Source organism: Schistocerca gregaria, chromosome 1 (genome assembly GCF_023897955.1).
Source record: "Schistocerca gregaria isolate iqSchGreg1 chromosome 1, iqSchGreg1.2, whole genome shotgun sequence".
Classification (NCBI taxonomy): domain Eukaryota; kingdom Metazoa; phylum Arthropoda; class Insecta; order Orthoptera; family Acrididae; genus Schistocerca; species Schistocerca gregaria.
In genome coordinates this window covers 272247386-272261259 of record NC_064920.1, presented here as the reverse complement: position 1 = coordinate 272261259, position 13874 = coordinate 272247386, and the positions used below count along the sequence as shown (strand labels likewise).

Genomic DNA, 13874 nt, shown 5'->3' with positions numbered 1-13874 from the left:
AATTTCTGTCTATCTACGAGCCCCTTTATGAAATCATCCCTTTTCTTTCATCGACAGCAATGCACTTTCCTCCAGCTGTGCTATTTCTACTGCATCCCCAAGACTTATTTCTTCCCCTCTGCTGCGAACAATTGTCTGTATTCTACCATTTACTAGTCCCTGAATAAAGCATGCACAACCTAGCGCTTAAACCAATTCTAAAGCACGTTTCAGCTGTGCCTTCTCTGTTACTCGTGTTACGGTAACTCTGAACTATTTGGATAGCTCGTCTATCCTATTACCCCAAGATGCTACAGATTCTCCCGGATATTGCCTTGCTTGGAACATGCAACATGCATAGAAATGTATGGTTCTCTTATCCGAATAATTCTCTTCCAATATGCTTCGAACCTCCGGCCAATTATTTGTTTGATCCCTCACTAATAGTTTCGACGTGGCCTCCCCTGTTATTTTGGACTTTACATATAAGAACAATAACTTCTCATCCTCACTTTTACCAACATCGAATGAAGCATTCAAATTCTCAATGAACTCTTGCAATTCCCTTTGGTTATCCTCAAAAACCTTAGGAACTAAAACTAACACATCTTTCGCACTTATGCCACTCTTATCACTACTGGAGGATGTCATTGTTTATAATTACAAAAGACCTTATTACTACTTCGACACACTGTCTTGCCTGTGTCTGCTGCTTGCTGCTGGCCCACTCGTCCTGTCCACTGGGCTCTGCTAGGCCTCCCTGTTGCTGGCTCTGCTGCTCAATCTGTCGCTGGGCTGCTGGGCTCCTGTGGTCTGCCGGGTCTTGGGCGCTGCTACTTGTACGGGCCTCTTCTTCTTGCGGTGATACTCGGTGGTACAACAGTCTGCTGCTCCTTATCTTTCCCCCACTCTGGTGTTATGGATCTACACATATACGGCACCACTCCACATCTGATACCTTTTTTTTTTTTTTTTTTTTTTTTTTTTTTTTTTTTTTTTTTTTTTTTTTTTTTTTTTTTTTGGGCCGCGTCTTGGCACGGGTCCCAGATACCAATATAGAGTTGGGTGAGCCTGCGTGGCGCAATCGGGATGTTGACGACAATTATGGGTTTGTGGTTCCCTTTAACTAGCCTTTATTACAGAGGTGAAAGGGTGTAGAATCTCCTGGACTGTCTAAGGGCATGTAGGAGGTGTAGATACATTAGACAATACTTTCAATAGGTAGCAGGTATGAGGGGGGAATTGGCAGCACTGAACTGTCAAAACAGTAAGGTGAGATTTCTCCTTTATTGAACTAGTATCACAAAGGACATGAGAGGTGTCAGACCCTTCCCTTACTCTGTACACTTCTATGGATTCATCTAGAATCTCCACTTCTCACTCTATGTCGGAAACGACTACTCACGAGAACTACCACCTTTGAATTCACTCTTCGTATAAATAATGGACCCTTGTCCTATCTCACAGGAGACAAGCACCAGCCAGTGGCCTGTTCCTTCTATTGCTGAAACTAACTGTAGAGGCTTCTTGAGGCAGAGACAAACTGTCCCTGTTCAAAACTATTCCAATGCAAAACTTCTACTTAGCTGACAGTTGTAGTTGCTGCGACCAGAGCATCACCGTCTTCTCGTAGTTGCAGTTCCTATTCATCAGTAGCGGCTGCTACCTTCTCGATGCTGTCGGGCCTTGTCTGCTTTTGCCCTCTTCAACTTCTGTGATGCCTCTGCTTCTTGTTGCTCGTGGACACCCTTAAATACCCATTTTGAAGGTCTGCCCTGCTCGGTCGCAGCCCTCACATCCGCTTTCTCTAACTCATTTCTCGGTCTTCCCGGGCATTTCGTCGCTGTGGACCTATATTGGTTTTGATTGTCAGGCAGAGTCCCGGTCTGGGAGACGCACTGTCCGTATCCTCGATGTGTTTACTAGCTCAGGCTATTTGTAGTATTCCCTTCCGTATCTGCGGTGTTCCGGGTTTTACTGCGCGGCGTCCGCGTAAGAAATATTGGCTGAACCTTTACATTATGCATTGCTAGAATAGCTATGTCATTTTGATAATTAAATCCTCTGGGGAGCTGGCACAACCATCTGAGACTTAGACATTTGTTTTCTAAGGAATTCTTTAACTGTCCTGAAATTCAGTCAGCTGTGTTAACACAATAGTGTGTTGTGTGAACATTAGTGCACAGATACACAGTTCGCACGATAAATACAGTAAACTGCATTTGTAACTGTGCCAATGAACTGATGTAATTGTTTCACAATTCAAGCCCATGTGTCCTCTAAAATGAACACAACAATTACTCTTAAAGTGAATGAGTGTTGTTCTCAGGTGTTACAGAACGAGTAGTAGTATAATCCTGAAAAGAATGAAATTACGATGACTTACTTGCAATGTCTTTGGGACTTTTGATGGAAAAACCAGTCCTGGACAATCACAGAGTCTGACATTTGATGTGAGGTAAATAGTTTGGAAGTGTTTCGTGTGACCTGGGGTCCTAGAAACACTCACCACCTGAAATATTATACAAGTACTTTATTTTACACAATCTGCACTGTTACTTGCATTACACAAGATCATTATCAATATAGAAAATACAGTAAGATAATTATTACTTTACCTTTTTTCCCATTATGGCATTCATCAATGATGATTTTCCAACATTTGGTTGCCCTATACAGCCAATAGTAAGAGCTCCCTCTCGATACCTTACATGTTCAATATAGCTCGTGTCTACCTTTTTCATCTGGGGGAGAAAAAAGAAAAAATATCATTTATTGGATTTATTTATTTCAGTTGTATGAAATGGATTGCAACAGGATTTCATGTGAAAAAACAATATTTTCATCAACTTACTTCCACAGTTTCTTCTATTTCTAAATCATCACATTCGTACTCTGTTTCCATCTCCTCGGAGATTTTACTTTGCCAGGAACTAAGGTCAACTACAAAGAAATACAACACAATCTGATACTGATCCAGAATGTAACAAAAATTGTTATTGTACATTAATATGATTCATTTCTATTTCCCTCCAAGGTCTGCATACCAGAAAGTACCACCTCATTCTGTTATGTAAGTAATATTGTATCATCCCAAAGTATTGCTGAAATAACATGAGGAGCCTAGATTCCAATCTAAGTGGAAAACTGTGGATGCAATATTGAATAACAAATAATTTTAGGAAAGACAAAAATTCCTCTTATACAGGCAGCAATAAGCATTCTGAGCTCTTGACAGCTTGCTAAAGATGCAAGATTTCAAATTCATAGTAAATTGCAATGTTCAGATATACAATTTATTGACTTTTTACAATATCTCTAAATGTCTTAATGGTGTCAAATAATGCTTACAACTGAAAAAAATATCAGAAACTCACATACTTAATTATCTAACAAAGCAATACGCATATCACAATGCATTTCTAACATACTAATTAGCTTCATTATTAAATTATTAATTATATTTATATTTTGTGAGCAGTCACTATGAAAGGAAAAATAAGTGAGGTATAATGAGACAACACAGACGTACTTATTGTCTTGGCATCTCCAAATAATGAAATGAAGAATAGACTATTTAGCCAACAAGTACATTTTATTCTGCCAGTGAGCAGCTTTTCTTACTGAGGATGCTTACCAGCATTACTGGATTCTTACGAACTGGAACAGTAATGGTTAACTTAAGATTCATATTGTGACCAATGTGATTAGGAGTTTAATGTCTGACTTCACAATGAACCACCTATCTACATAATTGCGTTAATACTCTAAAACTGTTCCACCAGTTTCCTGCCACAATTTGGAGTTTCAACGTAAGTCACACAAAAGATGTTTCAAACCAAATATACTACCTCAAATTTGTTAGTAAAATTTATTTTAGTTTATAGCACCACTGAAACACAACAGTTATTAATTCAGTGTATTGATAACTGCTGTGTTTCTGTGGTGCTATAACACTTATATTTTATAATTAATTTTATTACCTGACAGTACAAGGTATATTTCAAGCCAAAAAGATAACTGAGCTTGTCTCATATTTTACAGCTTTGAATAAGATACTCAGGAAAGCAAACTCTGATTGTAATAATAGCTCAGTCAACAGATCTGTGTTGAGTGCAAACTTTTCACCAAGAGCACCTTCACCAGATATCAGCTGTTGAACAGTTTTGGGCCTCAAAAGTAAGATGAGTAACAGAGTTAGAGACCAATCACACACTGAACCTCTTACTGAGCTGTATTATCTAATACATCTTTCTCCTCTAGTATGAGTTTCCTCCTACTTATAAATCTAGATACTATCTTTTTAGTCCAGGCACCCTTATTATCAACTACATCTTTTGTTACTATAGATTTCAGTGTCCAGTACACAATAACAGCGCCACAGCAAGAGAATGGAAAGGAAAGAAGGAGGAAAAAAGGAGAAACATTCGACCTGAATTGAACTGTTTCCAGAACTGAGCACTTCTTCCATGTCCACTGATTCCTTTTTCTTTGTAAGCAAGTTTGTTTTACACTGCAGAGCCGCATCACACTTAACAAAATGAGGGGGCACCCAAGTGAATTTTACATATTGGGAAGTAAAAATGGAAGATTAAGGTTTAAAATTCTGTCAATAACAAGGTAATGAGATATGGAAAACAAGCTTGGTTTTCTTTTGAACTGAAACACCTCAAAATTTTTCCCCCTGTTGAAACTTTCAGTCATTGCTTCTTTGCTGTAAAGATGGCATTGTGTGTGTGTGTGTGTGTGTGTGTGTGTGTGTGTGTGTGTGTGTGGAGGGGGAGGTAGATTGCATCCCTGCCCTGTTTTATGCCCTTTTTAATCCAGGCACTTTGTTCTTGGTCTTCCAGTCTTACTCTTTCTTCTTGCACATATCGCATATTACCTGACTTTCCCTATAACTCACTACTATTTTTCTCAGAATTTCAGACAATTTGGACCACTTTACACTGTCAAATGCTTTTCCTGGGTCAACAAATCCTATAAATGTGTCTTGATTTTTGTTCAGTCTTGCTTCCATTATCAACTACATCGTCATGAATGTCTCTCTGGAGCCTTTATCTTTCCTGAAGCCAAGACGATTGTCATCTAACAGATCCTCAATTTTCTTTCCCATTCTTCTGCATATTATTCTTATCAGTAACTTGGAAACATGAGCTGTTAAGCTAATTATGTGATACTTCTAATGCTCATCTGCTCTTACTATCTTTTGAATTGTGCAGATTCTGATAATCTGATGGTGCATCCTGAGTCTCATAGATTCTAAACACTAACTCAAAAAGTTTTTTGATTACCATTTCCCCCAATTATTTTAGGAATTCTGATGGAAAGTTATCCATCATTGAATTCTAAATGTTGCTGACTTTTCAGTAAGCTGAGTTAGTTCTTCCAACAACCATTTCTTTCTCAATTTCTTCACATTTTTCCTTCAGCCATTTCATCTTGGGTTCTCTGTACTTCCTATTACTACGTTCCTAAGTGTCTTATATTAGTGTATTCCTGAATCTCCATGAACATTTTTATACTATCTTCTTTTGTCAATCAGCTACAGTATCTCTTCTATTACCCACAGTTTCTTCACAAATTACCTTTCTTGTATCAATGTTTGTCTGTATGGCATCTGTGATTGGTCTTTTTGGAGATACCTATTCCTCTTCCAATGAACTGCCTAGTTGGTACCCCTTATAGCAGTATCCATATCTTGGGCGAACTTAAAATGTATCTCATCATTCCTCAATACTTCCTCGTCCCACTTCATTCCACAGTTATGCTTCAGGACGATTCTCTTGAAATTCAATATACTCTTCACCATACCTAAATTGTGAGCTGAGTTTATATCTACTCCGGCATATACCTTACAATCCAATAAATGATTTTGAAATTTCTGTCTGGCCATGATGTAATTCACCTGGAATTTTCGCATGTCTCTGTGACTTTTTCATGTGAACTACTCCTCTTGTGATTTGAGAGTATTCACTGGAATTTACTGCAGACTCATTCCTACTATCAAGCCCATATTCTCCTGTAATCAATTCTTCTACTCCTTCCCCTACAACCACATTCCAAGCCCCTATTACTAGTAGATTTTGATCTTCCTTTACATACTGAATCACCTGTTCAATATCCTCCGTCTCTTCGCCTTCTGCTTGTGATGTTGGCATATTTACCTGAGCTACTATTGTCAGCACTGGATCCTATTGAATCTGACGAGAACAACCCTGTCACTTACCTGTTCACAGTAACACAGTCTCTGCTCTACCTCCCTATTCATAATGAATGCTACTCCCGTTATGCCATTTGCTGCTGCTGCTGATATTATACTATATTCATCCGACCAGCAATCCTTATCTTCTTTCCATTTAAATTCACTGACCCCTCTATATATAGATCGAGCCTTTGCATTTCTCTTTTCATATTTTGTAGCTTCCCTACCATATTCAAACTTCTGACATTTGACACTCCAACTCATACAATGTTGCCCTTTCATTGGTTAATCCGTCTTTTTCTCATGGTCACTTCTTCCTTGGCAGTCCCCTACCAGAGACCCAATTGGCAGACTAATCTGGAATCTTTTGACAAATGTAACGTGCCGGGCTGAATCCTTGTATTAGCGCCACTTAAAGTTCACGTCACAACCAGATGTAGTGAAACATTCCCTCACCCAGTAGATAGTGTGCAGTGTTCCTGACCTACCTTGCTTTGCTTATTCAATATTGTCTTCTCGGTAGCCATGTCCGTCTCACCTAAATCACACTGCAATTAAGAAGCCACGATCCTAGATTATGTTTTCCAAAATCAAAAGTCAAGACCATATTCATTGTTGAACACTTATGACAACCACAGTGTGATTTATTTGTTATCACTCACACACACAATATTCATGTGACCAGACCTCTTACACTTAATAAGTGTCACATTAGGAAGGTCAAAAACTTCCAGTCTTTAACAATGTTCACAACACGCGTTTAATGTTCAAAGCCGAATACAATTATACTTTTTTGGCACGGACCGGAAAAGTTAAGCTTCTGTTTCAAGTATTGTCACATCACGTTCTGGCACCAACTTGAGGCACTATGAGGCTGAAGGCCACAGAATCTGTAGTCGGAATCTGAGAAGTGGAAAAAGAAAAAAATAAAATAAAATAAAATCATTGCTTAACTAAGTTACTGAAGGAGTCTAAAACCAAAACAGGATAGCAGTGGGCAAGCCTGCTTCATTACACAATGGAGAGGACACTTTTCTTAATTACAGTGCAGAAGTTCTGTGGGTACACCAGATGTGTCTTTAATACAGTGGTTTCCATTGCCTTATTCATCCTTATGCTGTTAATCATCGCAGATTCTTCCACATTTTAGGGGCAGTTTCCCACCTGAAGGGCAAGAGGGTGTCCTGAACCTCTATCTGCTCCTCTCATCGCTGATGATTTTTCTCAAAGTTTCAGCTGTGGTGAGGGTCAACCTGGGACCCAGGACATTTGATTACTAGTCAAACATGCTATTCCCTGGACTACAAGCACCAATTTACGATCCTGGCAAAGGCAAAGGTTCCACTGCTGTGGTTATGAACTACCGGAAAACGTCCATTTACAAGTCCTGCCACAGAGATCCCTTTTCAGAAATCCAGCAGGAGCTCCAGTCCCTCTACAGATCCCAAAGTCCATCCCAGAACCTCTGCCTCCTCACCCCCATATTCCGACATTCTACACGCTTCCTGAAGTACATAAACCCAACCACACAGGATGTACCATCGTGGTTGGTTACTGTATGCCCACAGGGAGAGTCTGTCCCCTGTGAACCAACACCTTCAGCATATTAACCATAACCTATCCTCCTACACAAAAGACACTAAAAATTTCCTCAACTGATTCTTCACATGTCCTATTCTTCTATCATCCAGCACCCAGCTCATCACTATCAATTCCACTTCCCTCTACACTATATCCCGAATGCCTAAAGCTTGCCACTATTGACATTACCTTTCCCGTTGCATGATTCCAAACCTACAACCTTCTTCCTGGTCACCACAACCAACCACTTCCTCATCACAATTACTTCTCCTTTGAAGGCACCATCTATAAACAAATTACTGGCACAGCAATGGGCACCAACTTGATGTGATCCTATGCCAACCTATTCATGTGTCAACTAGAGGAATCCTTCCTAACCACCCAGACTCCATAACCACTTGCTTGGTTTGGATACATTGACAACACCTTCATGATATGGACTGAGGGTCAGGCCAACCTATCCCATTTCTCAAGAACCTCAACATCATCTCCCCCATCTGCTTCACCTTTTCCTCCTCAGCTCAATGATCCACTTCCTTGATGTCAACCTCCACCTCGAGAATGGCTACATCTGTACCTATGTCCATATCAAATCTACTAACCACCAACAATATCTCCACTTCGACAGCTTTCACCTGTACGACGCCTGCATACAGCCTAGCAACCCATTCTGACTGCATCTATAGTGACAAGCTGTCCCTCTCGAAATGTGTGAAGAGTCTCACTGAGACCTTTACAGAGTGAAATTACTCTCCCCAACCCGCCCAGAAACAGATCTCCCACATCTTGTCCAATTACCCACTGTAGAGCTCCAAAGGAACACTCCCCTTGTGACTCGGTACCACCCAAGACTGAAGCAACTGAGTCAAATCTCTGGCCCTGAAATAAGAAATATCATCCCTACTATCCTCCTCATCACTCCCACAGTGCTACTCCGTCTGCTACCCAAACTATACAACAACCTTTATGTCCATATTCAAACTCTGCTCTCAACACCTTACCCCATGGTACACCTGCGATAGATCTGGATTCAAAATCTGTCCCATACATTCCTTCACAATCACCTCCATCATTCCTGTCACAGGCATCTCCTCCCTCTTCAAAGGTAGGCCCACCTGTAAAAGCTGCAACCAATGTGCCACATCCAAAGTGAGCATGACCACTAACAAGCTTTCTGCCCGCATGAACAGGCACTGCTAAACTGGGGCCAAGAGACAGATGGAACACGCGATTGCTGAGCATGCTGCCCACCACAGTGCACTTGCTAATGACTGCTTCACAGTCTGTGCCATCTGAATTCTTCCCACCAACACCAGCTTTTCTGAACAGTGCAGGTGAGAAATCTCCCTGCAACACATTCTTCATTCCCATAACCCACTGGCCTCAACTTTCACTAGTCTCTGTCCTGATTCTGCATGTCCCTTTCCCCCTCCCAAAAAAGCCCTACATACACCTTCTATCCCATCAACAAACCTGCATAATCTTTTACCTTTCTCTACTCTACTCTCCCCTTGTCTCTCCCTCCCCCCTGCCCCCTTCCCATGTACTGCCTTCCAATGCTGCATGCAGTAGCCCACTTTCCTCTCCCCACTGCATCCCTGTACACTTCCACAACCAGCACTCGCATATTCCACCACTCCCATACTGCTTTCACTTGCCTTCCTCATCACACATCTCTTCTGTACATTCACTACTCATCCCAGCAAAGACTGCTGCACAGCTCAGGTGCATTCACAGTTGGGCCTTAGTACCCAGAGATGACAATGGCCATGCGTGTGCGAGTTACGGAATTATGAACATGTCCAAGTGGTTCTCTTTCCTTTTCTTTTTTCCATGTGTGATGAAATATTTGTCTGATAGCTAATAATATGATTTTTTTCTGAGTCATTAGTCATCACACTTGGCTGATGCGTCCCACCACAAACTCCTCTCCTGTGCCAACCTTTTCATCTCAGAGTAGCACTTGCAACTACATCCTCATTTGAGATTTTCACTCTGCAGCGGAGTGTGTGCTGATATGAAACTTTCTGGCAGATTAAAACTGTGTGCCCGACCGAGACTCGAACTCGGGACCTTTGCCTTTCGCGGGCAAGTGCTCTACCATCTGAGAATTCATCCAGAATTCTGGAAACATCCCCCAGGCTGTGGCTAAGCCATGTCTCTGCAATATCCTTTCTTTCAGGAGTGCTAGTTCTGCAAGGTTCACAGGAGACCTTCTGTAAAGTTTGGAAGGTAGGAGACGAGGTACTGGCAGAAGTAAAGCCGTGAGTACCGGGCGTGAGTCGTGCTTCGGTAGCTCAGAAAGTTTTACATCCTCATTTATTTGCTGGATCTATCCCACACTTTGTACAACTACATAGTTTTTACAGCTCCCTCTAGTACCATGCCAGTTATTCCCCGATGTCTTAACAGATGTTGTATCATCCTGTCTTTTCCTCCTGTCAGTGTTTTCAGTGTATTCCTTTCCTTGGTGATTCTGCGGAGGACTTCCTTATTCGTTAGCTTATAAGTCCACCTAATTTTCAACATTCTACTATAGCACCACATCTCAAATGCTTTGATTCACCACATTTCAAATGCTTTGATTCTCCTCTGTTCCAATTTTCCTGCAGTCCATGTCTCAGTGCCATAAAATGCTGTTCTCCAAACGTACTTTTTCAGACATTTCTTCATCATAACCTTTGTTTGACACTAGTAGACTTCTCCTGGCCAGGAATGCCCTTTTTGTCATTACTAATCCATTTTTATGCCCCCCTCGGTACATCCATCATGGCTTATTTTGCTACCTAGGTTGCAGAATTCCTTAACTTCATCTACCTTGTGATCATGAATTATGATGTTAAGTTTCTCACTTTCTCATTTCTGTTACTTCTCTTTACTTTTGCCTTTCTTCAATTTACTCTCAGTTCATATTCTGTACTCATCAGACTGTTCATTCCATTTAACAGACACAGTAATCCTTTTCCATAAGCAGATCTTAACATTAAAATCCTTTCACCTTGAATTTTAATCCCACTTTTGAATTTCTCTTATTTTCATCACTGCTCCTTCGGCGTATAGATTGAACAGCAGGGGCAAAAGACTACATTCAAAACATACATCCCTTTTAATCCATGTGCTTCATTCTTTGTCTTCCACTCCTACCGTTCCCTCTTGGTTCTTGTACTTATTGTATATCATCCATCATTCCCTATAGCTAAACGTATTTTTCGAGAATTTCAAATATCTTGGACCATTTTATACTGTTGAACACTTTTTCCAGGTCAACAAATCCTATGAACATGTCTTGATTTTTCTTCAGCCTTGCTTCCATTACCAATCGCAATGTCAGAACTGCCTCTCTGGTACTTTTACCTTTTCTAATGTCAAACTCATCACCATGTAACAGTTGCTCAGTTTTCTCTTCCATTCTTCTGTGTGTTATTCTTGTCAGCAAATTGGATGTATGAACTATTAAGCTGATTTTGCGGCAATTCTCGCACTTGTCAGCTCATGCAATCTTCGGAATTGTGAGGATGATGTTTCTCCGAAAGTCTGATGGTATGTCGTCAGTCTCATACATTTTTAATCCTTCTGTTGCCACTTCCCACAACGGTCTTATAAATTCTGATGGTATGTTATCAACCTCTTCTGCCTTATTTGATTTTAAGTCTTCCAAAGCTCTTCTAAACCCTGATTCTAATGCTAGATCCGCTATCGCATCCCTAGTGAATGCATTATTGTGGCCACGATAGACACGAAGCCCTCGCCTACCACAGTAGTACAAGTTTATATGCCAACTAGCTCTGCAGATCATGAAGAGATGGATGAAATGTATGATGAGACAAAAGAAATTATTCAGATAGTGAAGGGAGACGAAAATTTAATAGCCATGGGTGACTGGAAATTGATAGTAGGAAAAGGAAGAGAAGGAAACATAGTAGGTGAATATGGATTGGGGCTAAGAAATGAAAGAGGCAGCTGCATGGTAGAATTTTGCACAGAGCATAACTTAATCATAGCTAACACTTGGTTCAAGAATGATGAAAAGAGGTTGTACACATCGAAGAGGCCTGGAGATACTGGAAGGTTTCAGATGGTTTATATAATGATAAGACAGAGATTTAGGAAACAGGTTTTAAATTGTAAGACATTTCCAGGGACAGATGTTGACTCTGACCACAATCTATTGGTTATGAACTGTAGAGTAAAACTGAAGAAACTGCAAAAATGTGAGAAATTAAGGAGATGGGATCTGGATAAACTGACAGAACCAGAGGCTGTAGAGAGTTTCAGGGAGAGCATTAGAACTGATTGACAGGAATGGGGGAAAGAAATACAGTAGAAGAAGAATGAGTAGGTTTGAGGGATGAAATAGTGAAGGCAGCAGACGATCAAGTAGGTAAAAAGACGAGGGCTAGTAGAAATCCTTAGGTAACAGAAGAGATACTGAATTTAATTGATGAAAGGAGAAAATATAAAAATACAATGAATGAAGCAGGCAAAACGGAATACAAACATCTCAAAAATGAGATCAACAGGAAGTGCAAAATGGCTAAGCAGGGATGGCTAGAGGACAAATGTAAGGATGTAGAGGCATATATCACTGGGGGTAAGATAGATACTGCCTACAGGAAAATTAAAGATACCTTTGGAGAAAAGAAAACCACCAGTACGAATATAAAGAGCTCAGATGGAAACCCAGTTATGAGCAAAGAAGGGAAAGCAGAAAGGTGAAAGGGTCTATATGAGAACAATGTACTTGAGGACCATATTTTGGAAATGGAAGAGGATGTAGACGAGATGAAATGGGAGATATGATACTGCGTGAAGAGTTTGACAGAGCACTGAAAGACCTGCGTCGAAACAAGGCCCCGGGAGTAGACAACATTCCATTAAAACTACTGACAGCCTTGGGAGAGTCAGCCCTGACAAAACTCTACCATCTGGTGAGCAAGATGTATGAGACAGGTGAAATACCCTCAGACTTCAAGAAGAATATAATAATTCCAATCCCAAAGAAAGCAGGTGTTGACAGATGTGAAAATTACCAAACTATCAGTTTAATAAGTCAGGGCTCTAAAGTACTAACATGAATTCTTTACAGACGAATGGAAAAACTGGTAGAAGCTGACCTCGAGGAAGATCAGTTTGGATTCCGTAGAAATATTGGAACATGTGAGGCAATACTGACCCTACGACTTATCTAAGGAGATAGATTAAGGAAAGGAAAACCTACATTTCTAACATTTGTAGACTTAGATAAGCTATTGATAATGTTGACTGGAATACTCTCTTTCAAATTCTGAAGGTGGCAGGAGTAAAATACAGGGAGCAAAAGGCTATTTACAATTTGTACAGAAAGCGGATGGCAGAAATAAGAGTCGAGGGGCATGAAAGGGAAGCAGTGGTTGGAGTGAGACAGGGTTGTAGCCTATTCCCAATGTTATTCAATCTGTATATTGAGCAAGCATTAAAGGAAACAAAAGAAAAAATCAGAGTAGGTATTAAAATCCATGGAGAAGAAATAAAAACTTCAAGGTTCGCCGATGACATTGTAATTCTGCCAGAGACAGCAAAGGACTTGGAAAAGCAGATGAACGGAATGGACAGTGTCTTCAACGGAGGGTATAAGATGAACATCAAAAAAAGCAAAACAAGGATAATGGAATGTAGTCGAATTAAGTCGGGTGATAATGAGGGAATTAGATTAGGAAATGAGACACTTAAATTAGTAAAGGATTTTTGCTATTTGGGGAGCAAAATAACTGATGATGGTCAAAGTAGAGAGGATATAAAATATAGACTGGCAATAGCAAGGAAATCGTTTCTGAAGAAGAGAAATTTGTTAACATAGAGTATTGATTTAAGTGTCAGGCAGTCATTTCTGAAAGTATTTGTATGGAGTATAGACATGTATGGAAGTGAAACATGAACGATAAACAGATTGGACAAGAAGCGAAAAAAAGCTGTTGAAATGTGGTGCTACAGACGAATGATGAAAATTAGATGGGTAGATCACATAACTAATGAGGAGGTATTGAACAGAATTGAGGAGAAGAGAAATTTGTAGCACAACATGACTAGAAGAAGAATTCGGTTGGTTCTGAGGCATCAAGGGATCACTAAT

General features: G+C 40.3%; 1 protein-coding gene across 1 annotated transcript in view; it reads right to left on the bottom strand.

Annotated features, from left to right (window-relative positions):
• Positions 1-13874, bottom strand: part of LOC126340542 (guanine nucleotide-binding protein-like 1) — a 55766-nt gene that overhangs the window by 20964 nt on the left and 20928 nt on the right. Inside the window, exons 7-9 of the mRNA XM_050001698.1 lie at positions 2834-2922; positions 2598-2723; positions 2366-2491 (exon numbers count right to left, since the gene is read on the bottom strand). Coding sequence (XP_049857655.1) covers positions 2366-2491; positions 2598-2723; positions 2834-2922 — 341 coding nt within the window. The remainder of the gene's footprint in view (positions 1-2365; positions 2492-2597; positions 2724-2833; positions 2923-13874) is intronic.